Source organism: Bos grunniens, chromosome X (assembly GCF_055505025.1).
Source record: "Bos grunniens cultivar Pamir isolate PY7600 chromosome X, Bosgru_T2T1.0, whole genome shotgun sequence".
NCBI classification, from domain to species: domain Eukaryota; kingdom Metazoa; phylum Chordata; class Mammalia; order Artiodactyla; family Bovidae; genus Bos; species Bos grunniens.
Genome location: NC_141194.1, coordinates 111,051,348 through 111,073,448, shown reverse-complemented (window position 1 = coordinate 111,073,448; position 22,101 = coordinate 111,051,348). Strand labels below are relative to the sequence as shown.

General features: G+C 46.5%; 1 protein-coding gene across 11 annotated transcripts in view; it reads left to right on the top strand.

The window, feature by feature from the left end:
* Positions 1 to 22,101, top strand: part of MAMLD1 (mastermind like domain containing 1) — a 119,504-nt gene that overhangs the window by 77,677 nt on the left and 19,726 nt on the right. For 8 of the 11 annotated variants that reach the window (XR_015158382.1, XR_015158380.1, XM_086386281.1 and 5 more), the window contains 2 exons: positions 4,048 to 5,724; positions 7,836 to 7,961. Coding sequence is in view for 8 of the 11 variants with exons in the window: in XM_086386281.1 (XP_086242407.1) it covers positions 4,048 to 5,724; positions 7,836 to 7,961 (1,803 nt within the window). In the remaining 3 variants the exon portion in view is untranslated. The remainder of the gene's footprint in view (positions 1 to 4,047; positions 5,725 to 7,835; positions 7,962 to 22,101) is intronic. The other 3 variants (XR_015158381.1, XM_086386285.1, XM_086386288.1) reach the window with 1 other exon arrangement.

The window sequence follows — 22,101 nt, the reverse complement described above, 5'->3', positions numbered from 1 at the left end:
CGTGAGGATCACATTGGTGGCTTTGTCTACCCGATTATGAAATGGGACTCTGCTGGTCCTGGTGGATGGAGATAAAGTCATTCCTTTCTAAAAGACGCCAGGGCACCATCCCTCACTTGCCCTTCCCCCCTCCACACCACAGGCCTCTGGGGGTCTAGTGCTAGTGTTAGCCCCTAGCTAGCTGTGGATCATGAGCAGATCATAACCCATTCTGTTTCATGTAAACAGGGAAGGTTGAGATGTGGTCTCTGGCAATCCTGCAGATGGCTACTGATTCCCTTATTGTTAAAAAAAATAAAGCCCTCCCAGTGAGAGGGCGGGGTCACGGGTAGTACAAGGCCCACCTGGAGGAAGTAGGGGCTGCCTGGCAACTGGGTCCACAGCTTGCTGTACGGAGTCCACAAAGACTGGAAAATGGCCATAGGTAAAGCTATTTAGAAGGGTTTGGAAGTTTGGTGGGGACCTGCTGCCCCCAACATGACGCTGACAAGGGAAGTCATTCCAGGGTAGCAAGCTCTCTGTGGCACTTGATCAGAAGGGTGGCCACCTATTTCAGTCAAGCACCCCAGCCCAGACAGGCTGACCTCAGTGGCGGCAGCACCCAGGTGTCCAGGTGACCCAGCCATGATGTCAGCGTGGCACCAGCAGCAGGGAAAGCCAGGCCGATTTCTCGCAATAGAGATGAGTAAGCAGTCATGGGATCCTGATGGAGGAGACACTGAACTTGCAATAGATCGCCACGCTTCCCAGAGGCCTGGTGAGAGCAGATGCTGGTGTAGCCTGGCTAAGTACGTCTGTCCACACAGCCAACTTCCTTCAGCTTATTTAGGCTTGGCTGGGGATCTGGCCATCGAGCCAGGTTACTTTAGGCCAACCATTGAAAGCTCTCCCTATAAAATCTGAAAATGCAAAGCTGCAGCCATTAGCAAAGTGGAACTGAGTGGGGACTAGTGGCTTGGCAGCACTCAGTGAGTGCCTGAAAATTTGGGGGCACATACTCTCATTTCAGAGAGTTGGAGGCCCCTTTCCTTGCCAGTGGTTCCCACTATTAACTTTAGCATCTGGTGGTTGTGGCCTACCTTCCCTACCTCTTGCTCCTTTAATCCCAAAAGGATAATGGCCAACCCACAGTTAAATGAAATACCTTGAAACCTACAGTGTGAGCCAGGAAGTCCAGGCCCTTGCAACTCACAGCCCCTGCCCTCCCTACTTTCCTTCCCATCCCCCCAACCCCATCCTTCCCCAACCTGGTCCTATGCAGACTTCCCTGGCATTCAACTTCCGTTGATTCCAAGACATTAAGAGCGTCATGTTGGGCATAGCTATTGCCAGCTCGGACTCCCAGCAGGGGATCCTATGTAAAGCCCACACTGAGTCATTCCTTACTGATCCATTTTAGACATTTCTATTTTCGATATATTGGATTTCCTTTTAAGTCTTCGGGCAAAAATATAAGAGACCAAATTTCAGTCTTAAACACAGTAGCTTGTCTGCAGCCCTTAACTTATTGAATGAATGGCCAGGAAGACACGAAACAGCTAGCTGGGTGCTAGGTCATTTGCGTTCATTGGCCATGCATTCATTCAGCTGCTACTGTTTACTGAGCACCTGCCGTGGGTCACGTCCATAGTAAGCACTCCTGAGTGGAGTGGAGGGCCTCTCGTGTGCCTCCTGCAGCCCACCCCAGCCCCTTCCCGCCCACCCCTGCTAGTCAGGCCTCATTAATCTGGTGATAGAGCTACCCCCGAAAGTGTCTTTGTTGGGGTTGCAGACTTCTTAAGAAGAAAGGCAGAGAAGTAAGCAAGTCCCCTCTCTCAGAGAGGGGGAGCCCACCCTGCAGGGATGGGGTGGTTGGCGTCCTGCTGTGGGGGAATGAAGACTGTAAGTCCAGAGGTAGCTGAGTGGTGGAGGCAGGCCCTGCATCTGCGGGCGCCCCTGGGGCCCTCTGGCCATGCTGCCCATCCCTGGGTCTCAGGGCCCCCGTCTTCAAAGGACAGGGTTGGATTCCCAGAGCACTTCCATATCTGCCCTCTCTAATGCCAGCCAGCAATTAATGAGGGTCCACTAAACGTCAGAGATTGTGTCCCACTTCCCATTATAGTCTGAGCAGCATCATGAGATGATAACTAAAAGGACACTGATTATATAAACAAACTCAGGACTCAGAGATTCTGTGTTGAGGCCAATGCATTGTCATGTCTGCCTTGACACCAGGGCTCTAGGCCATCCTGCCCCACCCATGCTCTAGGCTGGTGGTTATCAACTTGGCGGTCCACTGAGAATTAGCCAGGGAGCTGTGACAGAGCTTGGGGGCCTGGGCCTCAGCCTGGAGGAGACAGTGGTGGTAGAGCCAGGAAGCTGGGGGTTTCGAGGTGAATCCGATGGGCAGCAAGGCCCTGGATGTGCAGCCCCAGGGGACCTCTTTTGACGTCCACTCTGCTGTGAGAGTCATAACTACTGTCACGCTAGCGGGTGGCCCACACACACACGCCTTGGCCCTCCAGTGAGCCAAATGTGAGGGCATGTCTCAGGACCATCACTGGATGCCCCGGTGAGCCTGCCAAGTCAGAAAGAGGTTTCTTCATGGGAAAGGGCTTCAGGGGAAATGGAGCTGCCAGCATTGGCGTTTAGGTGGTTTCCACAGAATCCTGTGCTCCACCCCCTTCACTTTCACATGCAGGTCATGGTCACTCACAGGTCAGCTGTGGATGACCGTATGAGCCTTAAATGAGTAAGAAATACTGCATTACTAAGTGCTTTGCTGTATTCCTGGAGGCTAGACTTTTATAAATGGTAGGCAGCTCCCCCAAGTGCACATCACAGACTAGGGCCATTCCCTGTTGCTTCCTATTGCCCCAACCTGATGATGCATCTGCACACAGGCATTTCTTATTTAGATAGCTGCATATTTGGGGGGAGGGATTACAGTGAAAGTGTTAGTCGCTCAGTTGTGTCCAACTCTTTGCGACCCCATGGACTGCAGCCCGTCAGGCTTCTCTGTCCATGGGAATCTCCAGGAGAATACTGGAGTGGGTAGCCATTTCCTTCTCCAGGGGATCTTCCCAACCCAGAGATTGAACCCACATCTCCTGCATTGCAAGCAGATTCTTTACCATCTGAGCCACCTGGGAAGCTTTATACATTTGAGGGGGGATTACAAGTCATTCCCGTTAAAAACGATCGATATTTTTAAAAATACAGAGACTAGACTAAATGGAGCTGCCAGTCACCCTCGAGAGATGAGCACTCCACAGAGTTGCACGCATGCTCTTCCAGTGTGTGTCCTTGGAAGTGTTTGTGTATGCATATGTACAGATGCACAGAGCCTTGCTACAGTGACTGTTTTGCACGTTGTTATTCTCCAAAGAGTGTCTCTCAGACAGCTGCCCAAAAGAACATGCCAGGTCTACTTCATTCCTCCAAAGCCTGTGCTGTAGCCAGTTTTCTCACTGGAGCCTGATGCATGTAACCCAAGACAGGGAAACAACCTAAAAATGTTCAGTATGTATGTTCAGTGTGTACCTCATGGTTTGATTTTTAAAAATCAGGCTATCCATAAACAGGTGTGAATTGCAACTTGCTTAGCAATTTCTTCTTTGCCCTCCAACATCTGCCCGAAAACTCCTCCAAAAGGGCAGAGAAAATCCTATGCGTGACTTTCTGTACTGTTTGGTGCAGACAGCATAATGCTTCATTTGAAATCTAACAAGATAGGCTAAATGAAACAGCAACCAAAAAAGCATCATGGTTCTAAAAATAGACTGTATTATATAGTTTGTACAACTCTTTCTAAAACTGTTACAGAGGCAGCATAATGCTTTATCTGAAATCCAGCAAGATAGGCTAAATGAAACAACAAAAAAGCATCATGGTTCTAAAAATAGACTATATTGTATAGTTTTCACAACTGTAAGTCTTGAAACTGACACATCTGTTTTATCTTATAAGTTTCCTGTCCAATAGCATTAATGTGCCAAGCCTTTATAAACACTCTCTCTCTTTCTTTCTTTCTCTCCTCTTCCTTCCGTCTCCTCTTTTCTCTCCCAGGCACAGGGAACCACTAAGCGGAGACAGGAAGGAGAAGATTTCCAGCTTTCAGGCATGGGCGACGAGGGTTACCCTAATCAAATCAAGAGACCATGCCTTGAGGATGTCACCCTTTCGATGGGCCCGGGTGCCCATCCCAGCACAGCCTGTGCACAGCTGCAAGTTCCTGCGTTACCCATGAACCCTGGTTCTACAGCAATGGCAGCCCCTGGCCATCCGTTACTACTGGACAATAGCCCCAGGAACGGCAGTGTCATGGGCCCACCATTTGCAGGGCCACCGACAGCAGAAATGGGAGTGAAAGGCCCCTCTATTCCTTACTATGACAAAACCAACAGCGCACCGGCTGTGGATCAGGAACTTCAAGATCTGCTGGAGGAGCTCACAGAAATTCAAGAATCTTCTCAGAGTGAGCTCGATCTTGAGAAAATCCTGGGGACCAAGCCGGAAGAACCGCTGGTCTTACAACACCACCCACCGGCAACCTTAGGCGCGACTGCCAAGCCCACGGTTCAGATGCCACGCTTGGAGAGCCTCAGTTCCAGCAAGGACTTTGCTTCCAGTTGCAGCCTGGACACTGGGGTGTCGCTTCAGATCCCACCCTCCTCTGCGGGGTTCAGCTATGCAATTACGCCTGCCAGTAAGCAGATGGCCTCCCCAAGTTCCTCGACTGGGCAGGCCAAGAATCAGGCCCAGGTGACACTCTCAGCTGCCCTGCCGCCACTCCCAGTGTCTCAGTGGCATCATGCCCACCAGCTGAAAGCGCTGGCGGCCAGCAAGCAGGGCTCCAGTAAGAAGCAGCTGGACCCCACCACCAGTTGGTCTGGCCTGCCTTCTCCTGGCCTCTCCCCACCTTACCAGCCAGTGCCTGTGGTCTCACCACAGCCGCTGCCGCCCTTCAGCCCTCAGGGGCTCATGGTGTCCTGTATGTCATCGAGCAGCCTGCCGGGGACCACCCTCCAGGGCTCTCCCAATACCTTACTGTCCAGCCTGGCACCCAGCAGCAGCACCGTCCTTGGGCCAGCCAGGCCCTATGCGCCAGAGAAGTTCCCTAGCCCCACGCTCCAGCAGCCGCCACCATTCAGCACGCAGACCTCCATCCTTGCCAACCTGATGTCCTCTACCGTCAAACACCCTCAGGGGCACCTGATGTCTGCTCTGCCCACCAGCAACACGGGGCCCTTAACCCCCTATCGCCCAGAGACACTGTCCAGCCCAAGCCTGCCCCAGCAGTCCTTCACTGCACAGTGCCCCCTGATCCAGGGCCTCACCACCTCCGCTCATCCGCTCTGCCAGCCACAGCCACCAGCCAGTGCTATCTACAAGCCCAAAACCCTGAGCATGATCATGCAGCAGGACCTGAGCAGCCCCAGCCCAGGAGCCTCAGAGCCCTTTACTTTCGGCCACACCAAGCCCTTGTCACATTTCATGTCTGAGCCAGGCCCCCAGAAGATGCCATCAGTGCCCACCACATCTCGGCAGCCTGCCTTGCTCCACTACCTGCAGCAGCCCACACCACCACCGGCCTCTTCTGCCACGGCCTCATCCACGGCCACCTTGCAGCTGCAGCAGCAGCCGGATCTTTCTTCATTCCTCCTGCAGCACGTGACACAGCAACCACAGCGCTTTCAGCGGTCTCTGGCCTTGGGGGATTCCATGCCTTCTCTGCCCAGACAGGTAAGCCAATCTCATCTCTGGTTTTGTCCCTTGGTTTTGGAAATAAGAACTGTGTTTCATGCTATTGAGAGCCGGCTTTGGAGGCAAATTCAGGCTCTAGCTCTTTAGAGACTGGGCTTGACTCTGAAAAAGTCTATTTAAGTTGGCTTATTCTGCACAGTCAAAGCACAATATTAAGGAGGCCAAGGTTATAGTCTCACTTTCTGTGCAGGTCACTTAGCTTCCCTGGGAGAAAACTGCACCCAGAGGTGCTGCCAGGGGAAGGAACCAGGGCAGACAGGTCAGAATTGCACAGATCCACTTCCCCTGAACTGGGCCATGAGGCACGTTCCCTCACCCAGGACCAGTGAAGACTTCATAGGATGCAAGGAAATTGCTCTAAGCACTTGAATCTTGTCCCTGCTGGCATAAAGCTGCAAACTGGGCCTTCTAGAAGCGCCACAGTGAATGTCTGCTGGGCAGTGTGCTGTTTGTTGACCCCTGCACCAGATGCTGAGGCAGGTCCTAAATGAAAAGGTTGGAGATGTGTCAAGTAGTTATTCTTACATCCCCATTTTACAGATGAAGAAACTGAGGCTCAGAGCACTGAAACGACTTGCCCAGAGTCACACAGTTAGCAAGGGGCAGAGCAGGAACTTGAAGGCAGGCGGTCTTGCCCCAGAGCCCGTGCTTTTCTCAATACCCCTATGACTTCTCTTTCTTCTCCTGCAGTCTTTTCAATTACTCACTTCACCTACTTCTCACCAGGTGATATCTATCACAGTTTCCATTTTTCATGCTCTGATCTTTGTCTGTATTAGTTATCTATGGCCATGTAACAAATTGGCCTGAAACAACCACTTTTAAGCAGCACACGTGTACTATTTAATACTTCACAGTTTCTGTGGGCTGGGGATCCTGGCACGGCTTAGCAGGCCTTCTGGCCCCATGTCTCTCACAAGGCTGCGGTCATCTCGGGGCTCAACTGGGGAGGACTGGCTTCAAAACTCACTGCTGTGGTTGTTGGCAGGAAACAGTTCCTTATGGGTTGTTGGACTGAGGCCTCAGTTCTTCATGAGCTGTTGGCCCGAGGCCTCCCTTGATTCCTTGCCACATGGGCCTCTTCACAGAGCTTCTCCTAACATGATAGCCAGCTTCATCAGAGTGAGCAAGAGAGAATATGCCAGCAAGAGAGAATATGCCAGCTAGAGAGGTTGAGGGGAGGTTGCCAGTGAGTCAAAAGCCCCAGTCTGTATAACCTAGTCTGGAAAGTGACATTGCATCACGTGTGCAACATTCTGTTCATTAGACTTGAGCATGAAGTGGTGAATACTAGTGGGGAACCACAAGGTAGTGAGGGTACCAGGAGGCAGGGATCGATCAGTGGGAGCCACATCAGGTGTCTCCCTGCCCCGGCTCCAGTCTTCATGCTTCCTCTTTACCATTGCTCTCTTGATCTTTGTTCAAACTCATACACTTTGCCCAATAAACCATCTTAAACTCGTTGCCCCAATAAAACATCCATTTCTCTAAGCATAACCTTGCTATAAGACAGACCTGATCATGTTCACACTTGCTCAGAAAATTCTGGAGGCCCATCAGCTGGCTCCATCTATCTCCTTAGACCAGTGTCCTTCAGGTCTTTAAGTGCTTACAACTGGCTCACTCTGTGCTCTTGACCTTGACTCCCACCATTGCCTGTGTGTAGCCTTCCCTGCCCACCTTTCCTTTCCTGTCCCACTCTTACAGCTCCTAAGGCTCAGGCACCATTCCCCCTGCTAGAAAGCTTTCCACAAGCTTTCCCCCAGGACTTCGGTCTCCCACCCTGCCTGTTTCTTCTGTAGAAAAGCTGAGGAGGTGGCTGTAAAGTGCTAGGCTTGGGTATGTAGCAGCGTGAGGGATACTCCTTGGGAAGACTGACCTCTTTTCTGAGGGCTCTGGGTGACCATGGCCATGACAGTACCAGGAGGAGAGAGACCGTGTCTTTTTCATCCAGGTTTCATGAAGCCTCATGAGCCACGCGCTCCACACCAAGGATCAGTCTTTGGTTGGGTGCACCCGTGGGGGAGGCCAGGGTGAGCGGCCAGCCCTTGTCCACAGTTCAGGAGCACTTAGGTTTGATTTTGTTGTAGGCGTGTTGCCAACTGTTCTCGTGGACTTCCGTGGCTGGCTCGATGGAGCACCAGCTGAATCACCACTGGGACCCTTATCCTATCAGGCAGCATCCTCAGCCTGGAGCCGTGTCACCATCTAAGATTGTGAGCTTTTTTGGTTTCTTTTGTTTTCAGTGGGGAGTGTTTGTTGTCTGACTGTGTTGCCTCAGAGCCGGAGCAGCTGGCTCAGAGAGAGAATCCTTAATGTTCAGGGTCTTGAAAATCTACCCACCCCCCCCACAGCTGATTCCCTAGGTGGGGCTGGGGAAAGGCTTGGGAGAAGGAGCACGTGGCTGAGCTTCCCGAGGCCAGGAGGGACACCTGTGACCTCTGCCAAGCCCAAGGGGCTACAACCGCTGCCAGGGGCCGCATTCTGGGCCCCTGCTGCCTGGGGCTGAGTGTGCTACCCAGTTCTTCCCTCCTGCTTCTCTTTGTGGTCCTCAGAGGTAGAGGCTGTTAGCATTCCCTTTAAAGCTGAGAAAACTGAGGCACAGAGAAGTCCGCAGAGTTGCCCGCAGTCACACAGCCAGTCGGGGCCAGAGCAGGGAGTGTGGCTGTAGAGGCCACACTCATAACCCTGCATGCAGGGGCCTGGCCTATCCTGCCTGACCCTCCTCACTTCTGCCTCGTCCACAAAGCAGGTGTGATGGTAGGTTGTTCAAGGAGTAAATGTGTTCATTCAGTGCACCTAAAGTACTGCCAACAGATGCTTGCTGTCATTATGACTGTCTCCTAGGCCTGAGTCTCTAGATCTGGTTCTCTTTGTGGGGCTATGTTCCTTCTTGTGGCCTTTCCACATTGAATTAGAGTCCTAAGAATTCAGTGCTGGTCCCGTGATCAGGAGAAGCTGGGAGAAAGGAAGAGGTGAGTGTTTAGCATGGTCACCTGCAGGACGGACAGGAAGTCCATGCTTCTTGCTCCCACCATGGTGGACTTGGCCACGCTTTACTACCACCCAAACCAACACTCAGAAAACACTCTTGTCCTCCTCTTTGGCATTGACTAGCTCATCACACCTCTGTGGGTGGTAGCAGGAGGATTGGGCATTCATTTTTAGCCAGATCATAGTTGCCTTAAAGAGTAGTTTCTAAATGGAACATGAGAAAGCAATTCTCGAGTCAGCAGAAATGCCAAATCCAGTTGTTGATAGGAGCGCTTTCTTATTTGCAAACTAGTCTCGCTCAATTTGGGGGATTCCACTTTACCAGCTAAGTGATTGATCCAATTTCAATGAACTGCTTGCTTGCATTGGAGGTAAAAGGTAAATGCCATCTGGTGTCAGGGCAGTGGGTAAGCGTGGCAGAGGCACTGGAGATAGTCGGACTGAGGTTCCAGTCCAGACACCATCACTGTGTGGACAGTGTGCCAGGAGCAATGTCACTTAAGCCCTCTGAGCATCAGCTGAACCTGGGCAAATGGCTGGACTTCATTTTGATGGCCTTGGAAGATAAGAGATGCTGAACCAAGCATACTCGGGGTGCAGCCTGGCCCACACTCTGCAGCTCAGCAGGGCCAGCCCAGGCTCCCAGACTTGGGTCTCGGAGCCCTGGAATCAGATGTGTTTCTCAATTCAGAACTTTAGGGATTTAAGCAAGGTAATATGCTGCATATGCCAAATATCACACAACCCTGTGGTGGAATCTGGGGTAGCATTTTATTATTTTTGCAGAGAAATAAGAATATTTAACCGAGCCCGGGTCAAGTTTTGCTCCCAAATAAATTTTGGCACCAAATTTACAAAAACAGAATAAGCTTTCAGAGCTTTTGGCCTTGAAACTACAGATAAGGGATGTGGACCAATGATTTCTAAGGGAAGGACTTTGAAGTCGAGACACATAGCCCTGGTGTGTTGAATTTCAATGGCCCTAAATCTCCTCACTGCATTCCCCACCCTACTCCCAAGGCTGGGTGATTTCTGTTTTTAACTGAAGTGAAGCAAAATGAAATTTGCTTTAATAATTGCATGCCCCTTCTCACTGAAAACTATTGAAGATGCCTTAGGGCATTGTGAAAATCGGGGTTAGGACTTCAGTTTTAGCATCAAGCCACTGGAGGATGACACTAACATTTACTCAAAGATAAAACAGTTCTGTCCAGGAGATGGGAGTTGTGCTCTGGAAGACTCAGAGTGGCAAGAGGCAGCAGGAGCACCCTAGGTGCACATGGGCTTGCAGAGCTGGATGGGTAGCAACTCAGGGACGAGGGATGTAGATGTTGGCCATTTGGAATAATGCCTGAAATCTGATCTTGAGGCAGGCCAAGGCAACCGAGGGGAAGGGGGCAGCTGCAGAGAAATAGACCATAGAGGCCCGTGATATGGTTTATACAGATTTTGAGAGGGGACCCGAGCCTGCCTTGGCGAAGGCTAGACAAGCCCTTGCCTGGGTCTGTTATGGTTTCTGCCTTTAACTCCAAGCTGCACATCTCTGGGCCTCAGGGAGCAGTGAGCCCCCAAAAGTGGTGGAGGCCGTGGGCTCATGAGGAAAACTGCCATCCACCCTCCTAGAGGGCTAGGCCTGGGAGGGGGCTCTGAAATGGGACCTAGAGGAGGCTCTCTTGTCACCCTCACTTGTGGGTCCCTCTTGTTCTTAGAATGAGACAGCTCAGAGCCAGGAACATTGTGGCCTTGACCCCTGGGTCTTGGCAGGAGGTGAACCAGGGGCTGGGCTTGGAGCCTGGATGACTGGGATCCAAATCCTGGCTCTGCCACTTCTTTGTTTGGCCTGCTCTGTCCCCTTTCTGGGCTTCAGTCTCCCCATCTGTGAAATGGAGATGCTAGTATACCTATCGAATGGGGTTGCTGGGAGTGTTCAATGCAATGAGGTCAGCATGCTCGGCATGGGCCTGGCACATGATCATGCTCTGCCGAAGTTATCTCTGCTGTTGAAAGTTCTGGAAACTCAGAATACCTCTCTGGCTTCAGGGTTGGGAAGTGGCTTGCAGAGGAGGGGTGGGGAGTGCCCTCCCAGTGTGGGTGTCAGGGAAGACATTTACCAGGTGGCTGAGGAGCAGCCAAGGGGTGGACACAGACTGGTGACCCCACAAAGGGGAAGAGCAGCTTCCTGAGCACCCTGGCCAATGGGGAGGGGACAGTGCTGGCCCTTCTCCCTCCAAGCAGAGATGGCAGGAATGCTGGGAGCCAGGCAGCGGTGGCACCATCCCCACGTGGGTGCTGAGTAACAAAGGGACCACAGGATGACTTTAGGCGGGCAGAGGAGGAGTCAGGAGTGCCCGTTTCTGCCTGCACCAGCTGGACCCCAACCATGCCACCTGCCGCAGCCCAAGGGCCACCTGCAGCATCTAGATGCAGAGGGCCTGCTGCTGATAGGCTGACAGAATGGATGGGAAGGCGAGTAAGGGCCAGCTTTGCGCTGCAAATGACAATCTATCCCTTCACCCTGCGACCGCCCACTGAAAACCAAAATTATAAAACCAGGTTAGTTAGACTGAGAGAATTCCCTTCCCTTGTCAGAGTGACAGCGGCTCCATTTTCCACTGGAGGCAGGCGGTCAAGATGGCAGCAAGTGAGTCTGCTCCTAGCCTGTATGTCGTTCATGACCCTCTAAAAGCACGTGACCACTACCTTGCCAAAATACCCAATCCCCTTGGAATCAGATGTACCAAACATTGTCGAGGAAGGGCCTATGACCTTGAGCTTGAAGTCTTTTTTTCATCTGTTTCTGTTAATTCTGCCGTTTTGAGGCTAAGAGGCAGGGCAACACCCCCTGTGTTATGAGAAAAGTTTCTTTGCATTTGTCTCTTACTAATTCTGGTGAAAAGCATCACAGATTTTGCTTCAAGGGTTAATCCTGCTGAAATGCAAGAGGAAGGTGTCTGGGGGAAGCTTTGGCCTGCAGTGAGCAAGGAGCGGGGCAAGCAAGTCAGATTTCAAAGAGCCTCTGAATCAGAGCTGGGCCTCACCTTCCACGCACCTTCTCTACCAGAGATAAGAACATCTGACTAAATAAGCATCTTTATTTTGTATTTAAGCACGATTGTATGTACAAGCTTAGTGTTTCCTTTCTTTTTAAAAATTGGACAGCAAAGAACTGTTTAGTTTGGGGAAACACTTTTTAGCTGCTTATGAAGGAAATAAAATTAGATACAGTGTAATATAGATTTTGATAATTTAGGGACTGACATCTGCATGTTGAACAAATTTTAACTACTCTCGATTGCGAGGAAATGAAAGTCCATTTTGGAAAACAGTCAGAATTTGGTACTGATGTTATCAAAAATTGTATTGTTTTCTCAGTTTCTTTTTTGATTTCTAAGTACCATTAATGGTCCTCCACCTCACAGAACATGTCACAGGTCCTTTTATTTTAAAATTAATTTATTTATTTTAATTGGAGGCTAATTACTTTACATTATTGTAGTGGTTTTTGCCATACTTTTGACATGAATCAGCCATGGGTGTACATGTGTTCTCCATTCTGAAGCCCCCTCCCACCCCAACCCATCCCTCAGGGTTGTTACAGGTCACTGGCTTTGAGTGCCCTGTTTCATGCATTGAACTTGGACTGGTAATCTATTTCACATATGGTAATACACATGTTTCAATGCTATTCTCTCAAATCATCCCACCCTCGCCTTCTCCCACAGAGTCCAAAAGTCTCTTCTTTATATCTGTGTCTCTTTTGCTGTCTCACATACAGGGTCATCATTACCATCTTTCTAAATGCCATACATATGCATTAATATACTGTATTGGTGTTTTTCTTTTTGACTTACTTCACTCTGAATAATAGGTTCCAGCTTCATCCACCTCATTAGAACTGATTCATATGTGTTCTTTTTAATAGCTGAATAATATTCCATTGTGTATATGTACCACTGCTTTCTTATCCACTTGTCTGCCGATGGACATCTAGGTTGCTTCCATGTCCCAGCTGTTGTAAACAGTGCTGCGATGAACATTGGGGTACACATGTTTCCTTCAATTCTGGTTTCCTCAGTGTGTATGCCCAGATGTGGGATTTCTGGGTCGTGTGGCAGGTCTATTTTCAGTTTTTAAGGAATCTCCACACTGTTCTCCATAGTGGCTGTACTAGTTTGCATTCCCACCAACAGTGTAAGAAGGTTTCCTTTTCTCCGCACCCTCTCCAGCATTTGTTTTTTATAGACTTTTTGATAGCAGCCATTCTGACTGGCGTGAAATGGTACCTCATTGTGGTTTTGATTTGCATTTCTCTGATAATGAGTGATGTTGAGCATCTTTTCATGTGTTACCCATCTGTATGTCTTCTTTGGAGAAATGTCTGTTTAGTTCTTTGGCCCATTTTTTGATTGGGTCATTTATTTTTCTGGAATTGAGCTGAATGAGCTGCTTGTATATTTTTGAGATTAATTCTTTATCATTTGCTTCATTTGCTATTATTTTCTCCCATTCTGAAGGCTGTCTTTTCACCTTGCTTATAGTTCCTTTTGTTATGCAAAAGCTTTTAAGTTTAATTAGTTCTCATTTGTTTATTTTTGCTTTTATTTCCAATATTCTGGGAGGTGGGTCATAGAGGATCCTGCTATGATTTATGTCAGAGAGTGTTTTGCCTATGTTTTCCTCTAGGAGTTTTATAGTTTCTGGTCTTACATTTAGATCTTTAATCCATTTTGAGTTTATTTTTGTGTATGGTGTTAGAAAGTGTTCTAGTTTCATTCTTGTACGAGTGGTTGACCAGTTTTCCCAGCACCACTTGTTAAAGAGATTGTCTTTTCTCCATTGTATATTCTTGCCTCCTTTGTTGAAGATAAAGTGTCCATAGGTGCGTGGATTTATCTCTGGGGTTTCTATTTTTGTTACATTGATCTATACTTCTGTCTTTGTGCCAGTACCATATTGCCTTGATGACTGAAGCTTTGTAATATAGTCTGAAGTCAGGCAGGTTGATTCTTCAAGTTCCATTCTTCTTTCTCAAGATTGCTTTGGCTACTCGAGGTTTTTTTGTATTTCCATACAAATTGTGAAATTATTTGTTCTAGTTCTGTGAAAAATACGGTTGGTAGCTTGATAGGGATTGCATTGAACCTATAGATTGCTTTCGGTAGTATACTCATTTTCACTATATTTATTCTTCTAATCCATGAACATGGTATATTTCTCCATCTGTTTGTGTCATCTTTGATTTCTTTCATCAGTGTTTTATAGTTTTCTATATATATAGGTCTTTTGTTTCTTTAGGTAGATTTATTCCTAGGTATTTTATACTTCTCATTTCAATGGTGAAAGGAATTGTTTCCTTAATTTCTCTTTCTGTTTTCTCAGTGTTAGTGTATAGGAGTGCAAGGGATTTCTGTGTGTTGATTTTATATCCTGCAACTTTACTATATTTATTGATTAGCTCTAGTAATTTTCTGGTGGAGTCTTTAGGGTTTTCTGTGTAGAGGATCATGTCATCTGCAAACAGTGAGAGTTTTACTTCTTTTCCAATTTGGATTCCTTTTATTTCTTTTTCTGCTCTGATTGCTGTGGCCAAAACTTCCAAAACTATGTTGAATAGTAGTGGATAGTGTGGGCACCCTTGTCTTGTTCCTGACTTTAGGGGAAATGCTTTCAATTTTTCTCCATTGAGGATAATGTTTGCTGTGGGTTTATCATATATGGCTTTTATTATGTTGAGGTATGTTCCTTCTATACCTGCTTTCTGGAGGGTTTTTATCATAAATGGATGTTGAATTTTGTCAAAGGCTTTCTCTGCATCTATTGAGATAATCATATGGCTTTTATCTTTCAATTTGTTAATGTGATGTATTACATTGATTGACTTTGAATATTGAAGAATCTTTGCATCCCTGGGATAAAATCCACTTGGTTATGATGTATGATCTTTTTAATATGTTGTTGGATGCTGTTTGCTAGAATATTGTTGAGGATTTTTGCATCTATGTTCATCAGTGATATTGGCCTATAATTTTCTTTTTTTGTGGCATCTTTGTCTGATTTTGGTATTAGGGTGATGGTGGCCTCATAGAATGAGTTTGGCAGTTTACCTTCCTCTGCAATTTTCTAGAAGAGTTTGAGTACGATAGGTATTAGCTCTTCTCTAAATTTTTGGTAGAATTTACCTGTGAAGCTGTCTGGTCCTGGGCTTTTGTTTGCTGGAAGATTTCTGATTACAGTTTCAATTTCCATGCTTGTGATGGTGTCTGTTAAGACTTTTTATTTCTTCCTGGTTCAGTTTTGAAAAGTTGTACTTCTCTAAGAACTCGTCCATTTCTTCCAAGTTGTCCACTTTATTGTCATACAGTTGCTGATAGTAGTCTTTTATGATCCTTTGTATTTCTGTGTTGTGTGTTGTGATTTCTCCATTTTAATTTCTAATTTTGTCGATTTGATTCTTCTCCCTTTTTTTCTTGATGAGTCTGGCTACTGGATTGTCTATTTTATTTATTTTCCCAAAGTACCAGCTTTTGGCTTTGTTGATTTTTGCTATGGTCTCCTTTGTTTCTTTTTCATTTATTTCTGCCCTAATTTTTTAGAGTTCTTTCCTTCTACTAACCTTCGGGTTCTTCATTTCTTCTTTTTCTAGTTGCTTTAGGTATAAAGTTAGGTTATTTATTTGATTTTTCTCTTGTTTCTTGAGGTAAGTTTGTATTGCTATGAACCTTCCCCTTAGCACTGCTTTTACTGAGTCCTATAGGTTTAGGTTGTTGTGTTTTCATTTTCATTTGTTTCTATGCGTATTTTGATTTCTTTTTTTATTTCTTCTGTGATTTGTTGGTTATTCAGAAGCATGTTGTTTAGCCTCCATGTTTGTATTTTTAATAGTTTTTTCTCCTGTAGTTGACGTCTAATCTTACCACATTGTGATCAGAAAAGACGCTTGGAATGATTTCAAGTTTTCTGAATTTACCAAGGCTAGATTATATGGCCCAGGATGTGATCTATCCTGGAGAAGGTTCCATGTGCACTTGAGAAAAAGGTGAAATTCATTGTTTTGGAGCGAAATGCCCTATAGATATCAATTAGGTATAATTGGTCCATTGTATCATTTAAAGTTTGTGTTTCCTTGCTAATTTTCTGTTTAGTTGATCTATCCATAGGTGTGAGTTGGGTATTAAAGTCTCCCACTATTAGTGTGTTACTGGTAATTTCCCCTTTCATACTTGTTAGCATTTGCCTTACATATTGCTGTGCTCCTATGTTGGGTGCATATATATTATAACTGTTAACATCTTGGATTGATCCTTTGATCATTATGTAGTGTCCTTCTTTGCCTTTTTTTATGGCCTTTATTTCAAAGTCTATTTTAGGTGATATGAGTATTGCTACTCCTGCTTTCTTTTGGTTTCCATTTGTATGAAATATCTTTTAAGTCTGTATGTGGCCTTTGGTTTGAGGTGGGTCTCTTGTAGACAGCATATATAGGGGTCTTGTTTTTGTATCCATTCATCCAGTCTTTGTCTTTTGGTTGGGGCATTCAACCCATTTACATTTAAGGTAATTATTGATAAGTATGATCCCATTGCCAAAAGCAGAAGTTTTAAATGTGCTGCCTATCAAATGCTAACCTTTTAAACATCAAGCTTCTTTTCTGTGGGAACCTGGAGAATGAGTGAGATGTCACGTTGCAATGAGGCATCATTACATTTTGCCCCTGGAGTAATCATTACTCAGTGAGGTCAACACCAGAATTTACAGGAATGCAAAAAGCGCCCCCCCCCCCCAGTTCTGATGCCTCTTTTATGGTGATCAATAGCCTTAATTTTTAATTGCTTAACAATTGACTCATGAAAGCTAGAAAGGCAACCGTTTTCATAAACCTCCTGCAAGTTGCTGTTTGGCTTTTTGTTTGTTCGTTTTCTTTTAACATACCTGAAAAACAGTGAACTCAACTGAAGTCAGAATGCCCCAAATGAGGTGTTTTAAAAGTGAAGTATATAATTTTTTAATACTAAATTTCATTGAAATACCTGTGAATTTGTCACTGTAGAGCAAGGAAAGGAATCTGATTTCAGTTTTCAAAGAGTCATAAAGAGGACAGAAAGAAATCATTGGGTTGTCTTCCTTTAAACTGTAACTCCTTATGAATATCTATTAATACAAACCCAAAATATAGACCACCTCACAGAGAGGCTGTCCACTTCCACACCTAAAACAGATTTGAAAGTGAAGCACTCAGCTACTGTTATGACCACAAATGAAAAGTTTGCAAAATAGAAAAACTGTCTAGGGCAGATGGCAAGTCACAATGGATTTGCCCCATTCAGCTGTGGCCCTAATGCCTATAGCCAGCATTGTCACTGAGGGCAGGATGGTGCCAGAGGAGCATTGTGGGTCAGAGGTGTGACCCAGTGGGTGAGCAAAGGATGTGCCTAAGGGGCTCTGCTGAATCACTGTCCCTCCTTCCTGTGCCCTCCCCAGCTTCCCTCTCTCAAATCCATTAATGGTCCCACAGCCATTAATAGCTGTTTCCATCACCCCAGCTTTATGGAAACCTCTCCTGAGTCTGTTTGTACTTTGAACCTCTTCTGTCCTTTGGGAGTTGTTAAATCCCACAACCTGGGCCCACGGGGCAAAGTGACATTGTGTGTATGCTCCAGCCTGGCAGCTTAGAGTGTGAAGGGGGCACCAGATGGTGGAACACTGCCTGCAGAGAACCCAGCCTGCCCCTGCCCCACCCCAGCCCCAGAGAAAGAGTTTCTGCTGCTTCCAAAAGAGTCAGTCAGAAAAGTTTAGGTTTTGATTTGATCTTATGAATTATGCCCACAATGACAAGCACTGCTTTGTTGTTGAATGTGGGCTTACCTTGTTAGCCCCTCCCTTCCAAAGCAGTGAGGTTGTTGAAAGCTAAAAGCAATGTAAAGGTCTAAAGAGATCACATCTCCACCTCAGGCCCACGTGCATGGCCTGGGCTCCTGACTGCCAATGGAATAACAGCTTCTAAGACAGAGGGTGGCATTTCTCCATTTCTTGCATCCTTTGGTCCTTCTCCCAATGTTAACTGAGTTTCGTGTTAGGTTAGAAATTGAACCATGGCTCACACACAGCTGATAGACCTTGACTCAGTGATGGAATGCTAGATGCACAGGAAAAAGGGAAGTGGGCAGCCCAAGAGATGCACACAAAGGCCTGAGAGATGCATAACCCTACATCAGAAATTACTCCAACTCTTGCTTTGCTTTGGGGAGCTTTGGAGTTGAAGCTAAGCATGCAGGTTCTGTCTGACCTTTTGTTCCTGTCACATGCTACCATATTTGGCCAGTTTTGAGCAGAGGAATTGAGCAGAGTTGTGGTGGACCCAGAGTTCTGTACAGGTCCATATCTGGGTAGCATATGAAGACTATTTGCCAAGCCAGCCAATTCAGAAGGCCAGTAATTGAATGGAGAATACTCCTTATTTGCCATTTTGAGTACTGATCATTTATTTCCATGTGACAAGGCTTTGAAAGGTGTGGGAGGCCCCCAACCCTCCTTGAGTAGGAATAAGTAGGGGCAACTCCATGACATTTCCCTCTACCAGGCAACACTTTCAAAGCTGAGTGCTCAAAAATGCTAACAGGCAAAGCTCTCAAATACCACTTTCTAGTTTCATGTTGTCAAAAAACAAAATCCTGACACCCATTAGGGTGGCTATTATATCCGTTGTGGAAATGATCTTAGTGGACTTTCATTTTGATTTCTTTTTGTCATTTGACAGCTATATTGTTAGCTTCTTTTATTTTCTTGATTCACTTTTTATTTGGAAGTGTCTTTCTTAGTAGAATAATTACATCACAGAGATTCCTTCCTGTCACCCTCCAGAAAGATCTCCTGATCCCCACTCTTGCTGTATTTAGCTGTTAGAGTTTGAGATTGGTACAGATCAGAGGAGCAGAATGAGGTGGAAAAGGGCAGCCTCTGGCAATGGCCTTGACCCTGTCAATTCCCTCAGAACTCATAGAGATCCAGCATCTTACAGATCTGCTCTGCCTGGCTCTTTCCTCTGCCACCAATGGTCAGTATCACTCTTCCAAGCTCTATAGTTACCCCACCAATCGTATTGGACCAGGGATTGAGAAAGAGAATGAACCCTCCTCCTAGAGCCATCAGCATCCAAGTCAACAACACCTCTTACAGGCTTTTAATTTTTTTGTGTATGGCTATTACCTCTGAAATCAAAGTTCAACTTTCTGGTATGTTCTTGGACTTTTTAAGGGATTTAAAAATTTAGGAGTTCAGTGCCGATAATTGCTTTTAGGAGGTAGCACTGGTTATTTACTATAGATGAATTCCAGTTTGGATTGTCAAATATTTTCATCACAGAAACCCACAATGTACAATACATATTTGAGTTTGCATCAGAATTGATTTTGATCCAGGAATTCTTAATGCTGTTTAAGATAGATTATTGCTACTAAAATGTGGATCACATGCAACTAATGCAAAATAAAGTATTTAAAAGCTTGAGTACCACACTTGAGATGTGAGTGAAGCAATTTTGGCATCCGCATTCAGTGTGTTTGCTGGATCATGTTGTACAGACAGCCGAGGGATGCTGGAATTTTCTTTAGATAAACTAGTCTGTGGATAAAGAAAGATGACACAAGGCTGAGTCGGGTTCCACAGGCCCCAGGCTTTGTTGCTAGAGATAAGCTGTCCCCCAGGGCGTAATGCAAACCTCATAAAGGGCAGAGGGGCCAAGCTAGTGCTTAGGATATACTGAGTCGCAAGTCACAGGAAATGATAAAGGGGAACGGACTGAGTCCTATAAGTGCACGTCCAGCACTTGGGCAGACTTCAGTAGTGTCCCCAGAGATGCAGTTTTCTGCCTCCTGCCTCTCTGGCCTTCTGGAGCATTGGCTTCATCCTGAGGCCAGCTCCCCCTTGTGGGCACACGGGTAGCCCTCAGCAAGTCCAGGAGCTACACCCTCCCTCCTGCCCTCTTCCAGGGGAGCATAAGAGAGAGTTGCTTCTAGAAGCTTTGTCAGAAGAGCACAGAAGCATCTTTCCCAGAAAGCCCTTGGTACAGTCAGGCACAGTGGCCTGTGTTGGTCCCATATCCACTATGCTGCTTTGTGTAAGTGGCTCTCAATGGCTCTCCAACCCTGGGCAGAGCCATATTCCCAAAGCACTTGTTCAATGTAGGGCAAGTGAGGCTGCCTGAAGGGAAACTGCAGAGAATAGGAGGACTAGGTGCTGGCCAAGTCACTATATTTATACCCTCCCTCCTTCCCTTGCATGTGCCTCCTGAAATGCTCTGTCCTCCTGAAAATCTATGTTCTTCCTCCCCAAAGGGATTCAGTTGGTCAGAGTGTAGCTTCTTATGTTCCCGGGAACCCTGGCCATAACACTCACTTTGGCAAAGAAAAAGCAGAGGTATAGTAAAGGGGTAAAAAAAACAGTTCCCATGTGAAAAGGGGGAGTTGGAAAGCAGCACATGGGAATCACTGGCCCAGCATCCACGTCACATCACGCTGGATAGAGTTAGCAAGGCTGGACCTCGGCTCAAGGGATCCTTGTTTCTCTGGCCCTTAGTCTCTTCTTCTGTATGCTGAGAGGGTTGGATTGAAGCAGTAGTTCTTTCTTGAGTGTCCTGAAGGGTTTGTGATAGTACAAAGTCCTGGGCTCTGATTTGTTAGGTCTGAGTGGGACCCAGGGGTATACATTTCTATCAGGTTGCCAGAGGCTGCTGCTGCTGCTGCTGCTGGCCCAAGCACCCCCACTTTGAGAACCTCTGGTGTAGATGAGTCCCACAGTCCCTTCTCATTCTGACATGAAACAAACACACTGATAGAGAGGCCTCAGCGTCCCTGGCAACTGCAGCCAAAGCTTTCACACTCCTCCTACCTGCACTCTGGGAAACCTGGTACCTTGGAACTAGGTATCTCCTTCCCAGGCACCCTGGGCCTCCTGTCTCCAGACAGCAGCCCACCTCCCCATTTTCCCATGCCCAGAGTCTGGAGATAAGCATTTGGGGGAAGGCAGTGGAAGCCCCTGCAGCTCACAGCACACCCCACCCAGCAGGGCCTAAAGAGCCAGTCTGAGTGAAGCCCCACATTTTCCCTCTGCTGTGGTATGTAAATCTAGTGAGACCTTGGGATGTCTGGCCCCGAGGAATACCTTAGTCTCTTGACTCCTAGCTCAGACTCTGTGCTCATGAACTCTGTATTGTGAAGCAAGCAGGTGGCTCCAAATCAGGGAATGAAATGCAAACTTTGTATATTCTTTATCCCCAATGTTCTAATTCTCTATTATTGAATATAAATTTATAATGAAATTAAACCAAACCCACAATTTCTTTATTTAGAGAAGGCAGATCATTTATTATAGATGAAGTATACAAACTTGACTAGAAATACACCCTGCAGATGTTGACTTTAAAGACTGTGCTTATATTTGATGTCACCAATGAATCCATTCTCCTTCTATGAGCACACATCAAAAAGGATATCTGGGGACTTCCCTGGTGGTCCAGTGGTTAAGAATCCACCTTGGGATACAGGAGATGCAGATTCCATCCCTGGTCAGGGAACTAGGATCCCACATGCCTCCAGGCAACTAAGCCCTCGAGTCATAACTGAAGAGCCCACACAGAAGTGAAGACCCAGGGCAGCCCCCTAAAAAGGATATCTGTCTGTCCAGGCATAGTAGTAGATTATGCTTGTGCTTACCTTTTCGATTCCCAGAGGTAGCTGCAAGGAGACAGAATAGGTCAGAAGAAAACAGAAGGTGAGGCCTTCAGTTAAAGGAAAGCAGAGAAGGATGCCCCCTCCCAGGCCAGTAGGAAAGAAGAAAACCTGATAGGTTGCTGTGTGATAGGGACAGCAGGAAGGCTGACTTGTCATTGGAATACCTACTTGTGTATCTATATGGTCAAAATCTTGGGGGAAAGAAGGCAGAGACCAAATCATGAACCCTGGGATGGTTGGCATTCCTGGCAAGAATTCACCAGGCTACCCTCGAAGTGTGCTGAACTGGGTCCTTATAGTATTGACCCTGTCCTCTTCAACAGCGACTGGAACATCTCTGGAAGGAGCTGGGTTTGACAGCAGAAAAAAAAAAGACCTAAATTCCAAAGCAACTTTTTTAACCTCTAAATGATGATACCTTTACATGAACTTGAGTTGTTTCCTTGACATAACACCATATTTTTTACTTACATGAGTCCTAGGGGTTTTTTGTTGTTTGTTTTAAAATCTATATGATACGTACAAATCTTTGATGGGAACTTTGTCTTTTTTTCAATATGTTTTAAGATCTTTTGATTACAAGAATAATATATTCTCTTTGTAGTAAACTTGGAAAATGCAGAAACGTGCAGCAACA